General features: G+C 48.7%; 1 protein-coding gene across 1 annotated transcript in view; it reads left to right on the top strand.

The window, feature by feature from the left end:
• The first annotated feature begins 10,741 nt into the window (after positions 1–10,741).
• AHCYL2 (adenosylhomocysteinase like 2) overlaps positions 10,742–14,297 on the top strand; it is a 94,463-nt gene continuing 90,907 nt past the window's right edge. Inside the window, exon 1 of the mRNA XM_053404703.1 lies at positions 10,742–11,272. Within this exon, the coding sequence (XP_053260678.1) occupies positions 10,871–11,272 (402 nt within the window). The 5' untranslated portion in view covers positions 10,742–10,870. The remainder of the gene's footprint in view (positions 11,273–14,297) is intronic.

Here is a 14,297-nt window from a genome sequence, read left to right as displayed (position 1 = left end):
CCTCTGTTGAAGGCCACAGTCCACCTGTCCGTATATATCTGGAAGTACAGTCATACCTCGGGTTACAGACGCTTCAGGTTGCGTTTTTTTGGGTTGCAGACCGCTGAAATCCGGAAGTACCGGAACAGTTTACTTCCGGGTTTCGGCAGTCGCACATGCGCAGAAGCGCTAAATCGCGCTTTGCACATGCGCAGAAGCGCCGAATTGCAACCTGCGCATGCACATGCGTGGCGCTGTGGGTTGCGAATGTGCTTCCCGCACAGATCACATTCGCAACCCGAGCGTCCACTGTAATCCCCAATGATCTAAGAGAGACTCGGTACGCAACCAAGCCCTAGATCTTGTTAAAAAGATCATCCAGTGCAATCTTAGGCATGGTTACTCAGAAGTAAGCCCCATTGAGTTGAATGGGATTTATTCCTAGGAAAATGTGTATAGAATTCACAGCCTTGGTATCTTAATTCCTTACAGAATCAAAGAATTGTAGCATTGGCAGGGGCCATCTAGTCCAACCCGCCAGCAGTGCAGGATCCTAACCGAATGCATTTTAATTCAGTGATCCAATTCACTGGCATTGGCTCGCTCTCTTCCTCTTGCCCCCCCTCCCCCAGTTTCCTTGAAATGCAGCAAACTGGTTTGTGCAAACCATAGTTCTGAAAGCAAGGATTGAAATACAATTTCAGATCCCGGTTGGAGAGGAAACAATGGCTTGCCCAAGCCATGTTTGGTGAGCTGCAAACTGGAGTTGCAGGTTTTCCACACCTGCCTCTAATGTGGAGTGGGGAAGAAGCGAATCAGTGAATTATGGTCACTGTGGCTTATTCTTATCACTATGATTTCTGGGATTTCTGGGAACGTCTTAACTGGGCCACCTTTATTCTAGTTTCACTTAGTGATCTAAATCAGGGGTCAGCAAATTTTTCAGCAGGGGGCCGGTCCACTGTCTCTCAGACCTTGTGGGGGGCTGGACTATATTTTAGAAAAAAAATACAGTGGTACCTCAGGTTACATACACTTCAGGTTACATACGCTTCAGGTTACAGACTCCGCTAACCCAGAAATAGTACCTCGGGTTAAGAACTTTGCTTCAGGATGAGAACAGAAATTGTGCTCTGGCGGCGCGGCAGCAGCAGGAGGCCCCATTAGCTAAAGTGGTGCTTCAGGTTAAGAACAGTTTCAGGTTAGGAACGGACCTCTGGAACGAATTAAGTACTTAACCCGAGGTACCACTGTAAAAATGAATTCCTGTGCCCCACAAATAACCCAGAGGTGCATTTAAAATAAAAGGACACATTCTACTCATGTGAAAACACGCTGATTCCTGGACTGCCCACAGGCCGGATTTAGAAGGCGATTGGGCCGGATCCGGTCCCTGGGCCTTAGTTTGCCTACCCATGATCTAAGTTAAGGGTACCTCTGCTTAACACGCTGATCGGAATTTGGGAGAAAATGAATTGTGCTTTGGCGATTCAGCTGCGATCGTTGCATTGCAAGCAGTTAGACTAGCTCTACAATTCTGTGACACCCTTCCTCAGGAAACCAGGCCATTTGTTAAACGGTGTGAAGCTGCCAGCTCTTTCAAACAAAAGAAATTTAAAAGTTCTGAGGTACAGTATTTCGAGTGGGTGGGATTTGAACCAGCACAAAAAGAGTTTTGTTCACCCGAGATGCACAACTGAAAAAAAGAGGAGTGTGTTTCATCTTGCTTTTGTGGCAGTTGACGGACGGAGGGGGAGGACCAAAAGGTATTGATTGTGACATGTACAGCAAAGAATGGTCTCTGCCCCCAAGGACCTTACAGTCAAGAACGAACTGCTGTTGGGGCATCACAGCTTGCTTTATAAATGTCATTCCCACCAATATGGCTGATGTTTTGATGGGGTGGGCTGGGGTGGTGTTTGTAACCCCCAGGCCAGAAGGCTGATCTGTGCTGTATTTTTTTAAGTCCTAGTCTAGGCTACTGAACTTGGGTAGGGTTAAGACAAGACCCGTACATTGTAAGCAACCAAGTATCTGGCGGAGAAAAGGAAGAAATCGTATATTTTCAATACGCAGCTGTCAAATAAATATTTACTGTTTTATATTCCAGTTGATTTCTATATGCTTGCACGAAAGTAGGAGTGGGGTTGGGGCTGCTCCGATGGGAAGGGAGGCATCGCGCTGCCCGAGCCTCGTGGCCACCGCTATCGGCCCTCCTTTCTCCGCGTTCCATGCCTGACCCACTGCGCACCTCTTCCCCACCATCACCGCCGAAGAACCCACAACTCGGGGGCTGCCTAGGCTCATGGAAAAAGGAGATAGAAGCCTCGGAGGAAGGGGGAATGTGGTGGTTGAGATCAAGGCAGCAAATCGCCATCGCTGCAGCATCAGCGTCCCCAACGTGTAGTATTTATTTATTTATTTATTTGAAGTGTCCCCGGATTCATTGGAAGAAATCTGGTAGCTTTACAATCTCAAGAGCTTTTCTTTCCACGATGGAAGAATTCTAGAAAGGGACATAGCTAAGTATTAGAGCGACTGCTTTGCATGTAGAAGGTTCAGTCCCCAGTGTAGACATCGCTGGGCAGGATGGAGCGATGGTCAGATTTCTAGATTCCTAGAATTGTAAGGCTGGGAAGAGAGAGAAAGGGGGAGATATTCCTTGTGGGGTTTCTGCCGGCAGGTGGCACTGCGGAGCTGGATTTAGCTGCCTCCTTCCAGAGCAAGGAACTGGATGTATTTTCAAAGCAGTTCCACCCTCTTAAAAGGTAAAGGGACCCCTGACCATTAGGTCCAGACGTGGCCGACTCTGGGGTTGTGGCGCTCATCTCGCTTTATTGGCCGAGGGAGCCGGCGTACAGCTTCCGGGTCATGTGGCCAGCATGACTAAGCCGCTTCTGGCGAACCAGAGCAGCGCATGGAAACGCTGTTTACCTTTCCGCCAGAGCGGTACCTATTTATCTACTTGCACTTTGTGGTGCTTTCAAACTGCTAGGTTGGCAGGAGCAGGGACCGAGGAATGGGAGCTCACCCCGTCACGGGGATTTGAACTGCTGACCTTCTGATCAGCAAGTCCTAGACTCTGTGGTTTAGACCACAGCGCCACCCGCGTCCCTCCAAGCTTAGTACATAACAGTAAACCTGCAAGCAGGACTTAAGCAGGGTCCTCAAGCCAAAGAGATAAGTCACTATACAACCTTTAGAAGACATCTGAAGGTGGCCCTGTATAGGGAAGTTTTTAATGTTTAGTGTTTTATATGTTGGAGGCCACCCAGAGTGGCTGGGGCAACCCAGTCAAATGGGTGGGATATAAATAATAACATTATTATTATTGCTATTATTATTATTGCTATTACTGTTATTATTGAGTAAAGGTAAAGGGACCCCTGACCATTAGGTCCAGTCGTAGCCGACTCTGGGATTGCAGCGCTCATCTCGCTTTATTGGCTGAGGGAGCAGGTGTACAGCTTCCGGGTCATGTGGCCAGCATGACTAAGCCGCTTCTGGCGAACCAGAGCAGCGCACGGAAACGCTGTTTACCTTTCCGCCAGAGCGGTACCTATTTATCTACTTGCACTTTGACGTGCTTTCGAACTGCTAGGTTGGCAGGAGCAGGGACCGAGCAACAGGAGCTCACCCCGTGTGGGGATTCGAACCGCCAAGCTTCTGATCGGCAAGCCCTAGGCTCTATGGTTTAACTCACAGCTCCACCTGCGTACCTATTCCACAGGGGGCAATTAGTTGCCTTCAGACTACATGGACCGTTCGTGAGCTGCATTCATGACCACTGTGCAGATCTGGTAATTATTGGTGCAGGAATCAGAGGCAGAAGGTTTGCAGTGGCAAAGACAAGCAGACGACAGGGTCACGTGAAAGTGACTTGGGGGCTTAAGACAGTGGGTCTTTTGGGGTGGACAACGTGCTGCCGTCCACAGATGTGGCTGGCCTGCAGCTCCAGTCGGCCGCAGCCAACGTGACCGATGGCAATAATAATAGTAACAATAATAATTTATTATTTATACCCCACCCATCTGGCCAGGTTTCCCCAGCCACTCTGGGCACTTCCAACAGAATATTAAAATACAATGACCTATTAAACATTAAAAGCTTCCCTAAACAGGACTGCCTTCCGATGTCTTCTAAAAGTCTGGTAGTTGTTCTTCTCTTTGACATCTGATGGAAGGGCATTCCACAGGGCGGGCGCCACCACCGAGAAGGCCCTCTGACTGGTTCCCTGTAACCTCACTTATCGCAGGGAGGGAACCGCCAGAAGGCCCTCGGAGCTGGACCTCAGTGTCCGGGCTGAACTATGGGGGTGGAGACGCTCATTCAGGGATACTGGACCGAGGCCATTTAGGGCTTTAAAGGTCAGCACCAACACTTTGAATGGATGAATTGATGATGTTAGCAGCCTGGATAGCTCGGCTGGTTCGTGCGTGGTGCTGATGAACGCCAAGGTTGCAGTTGTGTTATAAAAGGCTGCTCCTTTTTCCTTATGGGGTACCCAAGAACCCTTGCAGAGTCCTTACATAGGTTCCCTATTGGTAGGAGAGAATAACAGAGGCCAACCAGAGAATATTGAGAAGCAAAGCAGCTAGTAAGCCTGATCTGTATTAAACTGTTGCAACAGGGTCCTCACTCACCACACGCAGGAGGGAGGAGAACCCCGAACAATGGTGCGCAAGCCCTTATAGAGACTTTTGAAATTGCCCACCCTGTAGCCCAAGACCACCCCCCGAAACATCATACATACATCACAGAAGGGGCGGTCTACAGCAGAATCCTGCCTAACAGGATACCTAATAATGGTCACTGATTGCTTTTACCCAGGCATTATGGCCATCCTTCTGTGATGGTAAATACTCAGTTCCTGAATCCAGGTCACAGGCTTACCCTATTCATACACAGGTACGCCCTTAAGACAGGATTTGCGAGCAAAGAGACAATGGGGAGGTTTCCCCATTTCCTTCCTCCTTGCAGAGAAACAGTTGAGGTCAATTTGGGAGAGTCAACATGGTTTCAGGATTGCTCTCCTGTACGATTTCAGACACGTGGTTTATATACTTATGTATGTGTTTGCCTTGTAAAATTATGAACATATGAGACCTTAGAATTCCTATTCACAATCCCCGCCTCTGGGGCTATAATCTTTCCTGAAAAAATAATAATTGCCCTACAAATAATAATCTGAGTTGTTTTGCAGAGGGTTGGACGGGTTTATCCTCGGGGTCTATGATTCCAACTCTACGAATCTCTGATTCTGTGTGTGTTGTGATCTGACAACAGCTGGAGCTCAGCACATTGGCTAACGCTAAGGCGTACTAACAAGCTGTAGGTACAGAGGCAGCCGACACGAGTTCTCATGAGAATTTGTGCCCACAGGCCAAATGCAGGAAGAGTCACGCCTTGACATCTGGCTTACACGGCTCGAGAGTTGCCGTTGCGAAGGGAAGCAAAGAACATGGGAAGGACTCAGTGCTGACAACACTGCACTAGATGGACAAGTAACCCGACTAATTACAAGGCACCTTTTGCCTCCTTGAGGTGCTGTTTGTTATGTACTGAAGTTCTCACCCTGGGCCAGCAGGGGGATACCGCAGATAGTTTTCACTCAGGTCCACATATGCAAATAAGGGATTGAAAGTGACGTTCAGTGATTGGATAGTTGCAGAAAGTTGTTACAGTTGCATTGTAGTGGAGCTCTATATAAGCAGGCTGGCTGAACCCTTCAGTTCAGTTCAGTTCTGGCCTGTGAATACAGTGGTACCTTGGGTTACATACGCTTCAGGTTACAGACCCCGCTAACCCAGAAATAGTGCTTCAGGTTAAGAACTTTGCTTCAGGATGAGAACAGAAATTGTGCTCTGGCAGCACGGCAGCAGCAGGAGGCCCCATTAGCTAAAGTTAATTAATTTTATAATGAATGATTTTAGAGTGTTGTTTGTGTTGTACTTTTGTATTGTTTTATTGTTGTTAGCTGCCCTGAGCCCGGCTTCGGCTGGGGAGGGCGGGATATAAATAAAAATTATTATTATTATTATTATTATTATTATTATTATTATTAAAGTGGTGCTTAAGAACAGTTTCAGGTTAAGTACGGACCTCCAGAACGAATTAAGTACTTAACCCGAGGTACCACTGTAAACAAGAGCTGTTTGAAGAATCGCTGTGTCGTCTGATATGTTCACCCACAACTTAACACTGTTAGCCCAACTTTGCAGCAGTATTGCTAAGCACCGAAGGCCGAGGTCCAGTAGTAGAAAAGTTTCATACAGTGTGCACACACTAATTTATTTATTTGCACAAATACATATGTACTGCCCACTCACAAAAGATAGGAAGGCAGACCGCAATAGGCAAATGCATTAAAACATCAGAGAGCTCAGAAGCGGTACGGAATAATAAGGACACAAAAAGAGCCCATCTAGTCAAGCATTTTGTTCTTTAGATGCATGCTGGGAACTCGCAAGCAAAACCTGAGCGTGACAGTCCTCTTTTAAAGCTGTCCAAGTTGGTGGCCATCCCTGCCTCCAGTGGGAGGAAGTTCCACAGTTTTAACACTGCACCTGTGTGAAGGAGTTTATTTTCTGTGCCCTGAGAATCTCCCAACATTCCACTTCCTTGGAGGTCCACGTTCTTTCTTTGGCAGCACGGTGACAGCAGCCATGAAATTAAAAGCCTCCTGCTTCTTGGGAGAAGAGCAATGACAAACCTAGACAGCATCTTAAAAAGCAGAGACATCACCTTGCCAACAAAGGTCCGTATAGTAAAAGCTATGGTTTCCCCAGTAGTGATGTATGGAAGTGAGAGCTGGACCACAAAGAAGGCTGATCGCCGAAGAATGGATGCTTTTGAATTCTGGTGCTGGAGGAGACTCTTGAGAGTCCCATGGGCTGCAAGAAGATCAAACCTATCCATTCTGAAGGAAATCAGCCCTGAGTGCTCCCTGGAAGGACAGATCCTGAAGCTCCAAGACTTTGGCCACCTCATGAGAAGAGAAGACTCCCTGGAAAAGACCCTGATGTTGGGAAAGATTGAGGGCATAAGGAGAAGGGGACGACGGAGGACGAGATGGTGGGACAGTGTTCTCGAAGCTACCAACATGAGTTTGACCAAAGTGCGGGAGGCAGTGGAAGACAGGAGGGCCTGGTGTGCTCTGGTCCAGGGTGTCACGAAGAGTCGGACACGACTAAACGACTAAACAACAACAACATACTAAAATTTGATGGATATCCATGAAAAGCTTCTTTCTCCCCTGCCTCCATGCAATGCACCTCGTTGCAGACTTCTCTTGCCCACCTTTTGTCTAAGCCCGTGATGGCCGAAATTGGCCCTCCAGCTGTTTTGGGACTACAATTCCCATCATCCCTAGCTAACGGGACCAGGGATGATGGGAATTGTAGTCCCAAGACAGCTGGAGGTCCAAATTCGGCCATCACTGGTATAAGCGAAAGGGCTCCCAGTGCTGTGCCCTTTCCTCATAGCTGAGTCGCTCCATTCCCTCGGTCGCTCCTGTTTCCCTTACCTGACCCTGTTATAGTAATTTTGACGTCTTAGATATATGTTAAATGTTCATAAGTGTACCAACCAAGCACATGCATAGATCAGCACAGAAAGACTGACCTGAAACCATTTTTGATTCCCAGACTGACCAAATGTTTTCTCTACAAGGTCAAAGGAAAATGGAAAAGCCTCCCCATTGTCCTTTCCTTCACAAATCCTGTCTTAAGGGCACATTTAAGATATGAATAAGGTGTGAGCCTGTGACCTGGCTCGGACCGAAGTATTTATCATTACAAAAGACTGGCCAGGCTCCCCAGGCAATCCAATCAAGTGACCATTAAACAGGTAACCTGTCAGACGAGATAAACAATGCACTTAGATTTCTGTTGTAGACCGCCTTTTCTGTGATGTAGCTATGATGTATCTGGGGGGTGGTCTTGGGTTACACCCCTTCTGTGATGTATGTATGATGTATGGAGGGGTGGTCTTGGACTCCAGGGAGGGAATTTCAAATGTCTATATAAGGGCAGGCACACCTTGGTTCTGGGTTCCTCCTCCCTCCTGCGTGTGGTGAGTGAGGACCCTGTTGCAACAGATCAATAAAGATCAGGCTTACTAGCTGCTTTTATTTTCTGGTTGGCCTCTGTTATTTTCTCCTACCAATAGGGAACCTACGTAAGGACTCTATATGGGCTCTTGGGTACCCCATAAGGGAAAAAAGGGCAGATTTTTGTTCACAACAACCCTTTCCCTTGGCACACTGTGGCCGTGCAAAGGGGGGCCTCGGTTTCTCCCGGGCCACTGGGCTTGCCCACATGCCACAAGCCTCTCTCCACCTGCGCATGTTTTTCTCCACTGATGTCTGAACTTTCCTTCCCGCGCCTTCGCTTGGCAGAGCTGTCTGTGTGTGAGAAAGAGATGTGGGTGTGAAGGAACGGACGCATTGCTAGACAAATATCTGTGAAGCAGAAGCCACGGGGAGGGTTTTCCGCTAAAGATGCTGCTCCTCTGCTGCCACGGAACTGCGCCATAAGCTCTTGTGAGTCACCTGCCTGGGATGTGGGATGTTGAGTGCCTGCGGTTCTGCTTCTAGGAACGCTGGCAAAAAATTAATCCACAGATTTCCCCTCGCTTTCCAGAATCTCTGGTGCAGTTGAATTATTATTGATGCTGTGGGTTGTGGTGGTGGCTCAGGTTAGCTAACACCAATAAAATCACAGTAAAAACATAATAGGGAAAAAAGAGGGGGGGAACCAATTTAAAATACAATGGTACCTCAGGTTAAGTACTTAATTCGTTCCGGAGGTCCGTTCTTAACCTGAAACTGTTCTTAACCTGAAGTACCACTTTAGCTAATGGGGCTTCCCCCTGCCGCCGTGCCGCGACCGTATGATTTCTGTTTTCATCCTGAAGCAAAGTTCTTAACCTGAGGTAATATATCTGGGTTAGCGGAGTCTGTAACCTGAAGCGTATGTAACCTGAAGCGTATGTAACCCGAGGTACCACTGTACAAGTTAAAATGCAGTTTAAAATGCAGCCTCATTTTAAAGTAGCTGATAAATAAGGCCATAAAGGGAGGAAAACATAAGGGTCAGACTGAGTCCAAATCAAAGACCAGGCGGAACAGCTCTGTCTTGCAGGCCCTGCAGAAAGATGTCAAGTCCCGCAGGGCCCTGGTCTCTTGGGACAAAGTGTTCCACCACGTTGGGGCCAGTGCTGAAAAGGCCCTGGCCCTAGTTGAGACCAATCTAACCTCCTTGAGGCTTGGGACCTCCAAAGTGTCCTCCAAAGAGTTCCTCCCTTAAGGTCCTCCACGGGGAATACCAGGAGAGGCGGTCCCGTAGGTACGTGGGTCCCAGGCCGTGAAGGGCTTTAAAGGTCAAAACCAGCACCTTAAACCTGACCTTGTACTCCACTGGGAGCCAGTGCATTGGATGATGACGAGGATGGGATATGAGAGAAAGAGAGAGAGACATTGATAGAGATATTGTTGTTGTTTAGTCGTTTAGTCCGACTCTTCGTGACCCCATGGACCAGAGAACGCCAGGCACCTCTGTCCTCCACTGCCTCCCGCAGTTTGGTCAAACTCATGCTGGTAACCTCAAAAACACTATCCAACCATCTCGTCCTCTGTCGCTCCCTTCTCCTTGTGCCCTCCATCTTTCCCAACATCAGGGTCTTCTCCAGGGAGTCTTCTCTTCTCATGAGGTGGCCAAAGTCTTGGAGCCTCAGCTTCACAATCTGTCCTTCCAGTGAGCACTCAGGGCTGATTTCCTTCAGAATGGAGAGGTTTGATCTTCTTGCAGTCCATGGGACTCTCAAGAGTCTCCTCCAGCACCATAATTCAAAAGCATCCATTCTTCGGCGATCAGCCTTCTTTATGGTCCAGCTCTCACTTCCATACATCACTAATGGGAAAACCATAGCTTTTACTATACGGACCTTTGTTGGCAAGGTGATGTCTCTGCTTTTTAAGATGTTGTCTAGGCCTGTCATTGCCCTTCTCCCAAGAAGCAGGCGCCTTTTAATTTCGTGACTGCTGTCACCATCTGCAGTGATATAGAGATATAGCTAGAGGTATTTGTTGTTGTTTAGTCGTCTTAGTTGTGTTTGACTCTCCATGACCCCATGAACCAGAGCATGCCTTGGAAACTATCACTTTCTTCTCAAAGCTTCTCCTTTTTTATGTCCATGGAATTTTCTTGGCAGAATGCTGGAATGGATTGCCAGTTCCTTCTCCAGGAGCTGGACTCGCAGGGGTCAAGAATAATGTTATACAAATGTGTATATCAAGTTTTCTCATGTCATTTGTATATCACAAAAACAGCATAATAAACGTGGATAAAAATATCTACAACATTTCCCATTATTACTGGTCAATGTATAAGTTATTGGTTCATGAATTGTTCTAAGTAATAACCTTTCTCAACCTGTGGGCCCCCAGACTGAACTACAACTCCCATCACCCCTAGCTAGCAAGGCCAGAGGTCAGGGATGATGGGAATTGTAGTCCAACAACATCTGGGGACCCAGAGGTTGAGAATTGAAGGAAAAGGGGATGGAGAGAGAAAGAGATGTTAAGAACTCCAACCCCCAGCGTCCCCTGCGCGCCTCCTTCCCCGCCCCGCGATTGGATCCCGTGCTTGGCCCGCGGCGCCTGCCGGGAGCGGTAGTCCTCCTCTCCGCAGCTTCCCCCCTCCCAGACGGCCGCCGCGGACTGCATGTCCCGTGAGCCCCCGCGCGGCGAGGCGGCCGAGGGTGGGCGGGGCTTCGCCTGAGGGAGCGAGGGCGCGCGTGTCCGCCCGGCCGCCAGTGTGTGAGGCGAGAGCCGGCGTCGTCGTCGTCGTCGTCTTCCTCCTCCTCCTCCTCGGGCCCCACTGAGGCGGCGATGATGTCGGTGCGCGTGGCGGCCCCTCCGGCCGTGGAGCTGAAGGAGCTGGGCGGCGGGCCGCTGGACAAGGCCGGAGGCGGCGGCGGCGGAGGGGGGTCCGGGGCCTGCGCTCAGGCCGCCTCCGCGCCGCCCAACCCGGCGCCTCAGCCGCCCGCCGAGTCCGGCCCGCCAGGCTCCGGAGGGGGAGGCGCGCCGGCCCCCGCCAAGGCGCCTCAGGCTTCGGCCATGAAGCGCAGCGAGCCCGCGCCGGCTTCCTCTCGGGCCCAGCAGCAGCAGCAGCAGCCTCGGCTGGCCGGCGACGGGGGCGACAGCAGCGGCGGCGGCGCGGGCGGGCAGCTGGGCGAGGCCCTGGTCAGCCCCGACGGGACCGTCACGGAGGCGCCTCGCACCGTCAAGAAGGTACCTCGCTCTGAACCCCCCTTGCAGCGGGTTGGGCTAGATGACCCCTGGGGGCCCTTTCCAGTGAGAGGCGGCACCCCGCCCTCTCCTATCCCCCGTGTTTGGGTGCGCGTGTGTGAGTGCAATCCGGAGGCAGGAAACTGGATAGAGCGGGGTGCTGATAACGCCGAGGTTGCAGGTTCGGTCCCCGCAGGTGGGGTTGTCATATGTCCTCTTTTTCCCCAGGGCACGCCCTCTCTTTAATGGGCAGAGTCGCCATAGAGACCCGTAGTTAAAAGTAGAAGTTGGCAGATGTGTCTTCTTTATATGTATCTCTTGTGACAGAGCGATCCACCACGTCGGGGCCAGTGCTGAAAAGGCACTGAACTGTAGAGCCGGAAGGGACCGAAAGGATCATCCAGCTGAACCCCCTGCAATGCTAGAGAATATATATATATATATATATAATGCTGGAATATATCTATCTATCTATAGATAGATAGATAGATATAGATATATAGATGCTATATATATAAAACACTGGTATATATATATATATATATATATATATATATGTATGTGTGTGTGTGTGTATATATGTATGTATTCCAGCATTGCAGGGGTTCAGCTGGATGATCCTTTCGGTCCCTTCCGACTCTACAGTTCAGTGCCTTTTCAGCACTGGCCCCCACGTGGTGGAACGCTCTTTCACAAGGGACTAGGGTCCTGCGGGACTTGACACCTTTCCGCAGGGCCTGCAAGACAGAGCTGTTCCACCTGGCCTTTGGTTTCGACTCGGTCTGACCCTTATGTTTCCCTCCCCTTATGGTCTTGATTTATCAGCTACTTTAAAATGAGGCTGCATTTTAAACTGTATTTTAAATTGGTCCCCCCCCCCTTGTTTCCCCTATTATGTTTTTACTGTGATTTTATTGGTGTTAGCCGCCCTGAGTCTGGCTCAGGCCAGGGAGGGCAGGGTATAAATAAAATTTATTATTATTATTATTATTATTATTATTCTATGATTCTAAGAGCCTGGCTGCGGGATCAAGTCCCAATGGGCCTCACCTTAAGTCCAGCACACTCTCTTCACCGTGGCAAGACAGATTTCCTGCATTGCAAGGGGTGGGCTAGACTAGATGGCCGCTTGTGATCCCCTACGCACCCTGCAGTTGATTCTATGACGAAAATCCCTCTTTTGCGTGTGGGTGGGCACAGCCCTGTCCTGTTAGGTTCTGGTGCTCAAAAGTTCCAATTCTTCCTTTTTCTTCACCCTTCCTTCAGCAGGGCTTTTGTTCTCCTGGCTTGAGAGGTGTAGGAGGGAAGGCCAGCCCCCTGGGTCCCTGCAAGCGCAATAATAATAATAATAATAATAATAATAATAATAATAATAATAATAATTTATTATTTATACCCCGCCCATCTGGCTGGGTTTCCCCAGCCACTCTGGGTGGCTTCCAACTGAATATTAAAAACAGGACAGCATCAGACATTAAAAACTTCCCTAAAGAGGGCTGCCTTCAGTTGTCTTTTAAAAGTAAAATAGTTGTTTATTATTTATGTGCCACCCATCTGACTCGGTTGCCCCAGCTGCTCTGAGTGGCTTGCAACACATTAAGTGCAGGCTGCTCTGCCAGCCAGCTCTCTCCCTATCAGTGGCAAACCACCTACAGAAGCTCCAGGCTCAGTCCACAGTGGCATCTCCAGATAGGGCAAGGAAATACTGTTCTGTCCTGAAACCTTCCAGAGCTGCTGCCGGTCAGTGTAGGCAGTACTGAGGTAGACAGAGCAATGTGTCTGCCTCGATATAAGGCACCTTCCTGTGTTTCTGCTTTGGAAGGGCTATGGCTCACTGGCAGAGCATCTTCTTTGCATCCAGAAGGGCCTTGGTTCTGTCCCCCATGGCATCTCCAGTTCATGCTGGGAAGGAAACCTCGGGGGACAATACTAAGCTGGATGGATCAATGTCTTGAAGCTTCCCATGTTCCTGTTTGCGAAGGTTTGTAGCTAGATGGCAGAGCTCCTGCTTTGCATCCAGAAAGTCTAGACGGAGGACCTTCTTGGCGTTGGCGCCCTCCCTGTGAAACGCCCTCCCATCAGATGTCAGGGAGATAAAGAATCACACAACTTTCAAAAAACATCTGAAGCCCTGTTCAGGGGACATTTTATTATTTTTTTATATTTTGCTGGAAGCCACCTAGACAGGCTGCGCAAACCCAGCTAGGTGGGCAGGGTATAAACAAAAAAAAATTATTATTATTATTATTATTATTATTATTATTATTATTATTAAGGTTCCCAGGTTCAGCTTTGAATGTCAGTGTCAACAATACAGAGTTGGTGGGCTTGATATAAGATAGCCTGTGACTGCTGGACTCCATGTTGGCCGGGGTGTGTTAATAAATAAATAAATATTTATACCCCGCCCATCTGGCTAGGTTTCCCCAGCCACTCTGGGCACTCCCAGAAGAATATTAAAAACACAATAAATACATCAAACATTAAAAATTTCCCTAAACAGAGAGTCCTGAATGGAGGGCACCAGGTCAGGAAAGGCTGCACTAGTTCTTCCACTCATAGTTCCTTTAAATTAAATACATTCTTTGTAGTTTCTTCACCCCCTGGCCTCCTAACCCAGAAATTCCTGAGGAATTAGCCTAAGTGCAGGAGAAAGGCGTTCTGTGAAGAGTCCCCATTCCTCCCTTTAATAATTGGAGCAATGTAAAGAAGGGGGCCCCTGATCCACCTTCTCGCCCTCCCAACTCGTGAAGCTCTTAGCCACAATTGACAGAACGGTTCTAGAGAATATAATCACCATTCCCTTTTCTTGGGAACTGAGTGCTGTTAGAAAGACATTTTCTCTCTCTGTGTGTGTGTATTTATACAAACGCACACACGTATGTTGCTACCTTTTCCTTAGGTACCAGCTAAGGTCCCGCTTCTCTAGGAGGAGTAAGACTGTTGCTGTCCTCAAAAGTCCATTAGAAAGGGTTATTTCTCTTCCCTCCCCATTTACATTCTTTGGATTTTTTGATCCAATCTTCCT

This window comes from Podarcis raffonei, chromosome 10 (assembly GCF_027172205.1).
Source record: "Podarcis raffonei isolate rPodRaf1 chromosome 10, rPodRaf1.pri, whole genome shotgun sequence".
Lineage (NCBI taxonomy): Eukaryota > Metazoa > Chordata > Lepidosauria > Squamata > Lacertidae > Podarcis > Podarcis raffonei.
This window is presented reverse-complemented; position numbering and strand designations above follow the sequence as displayed.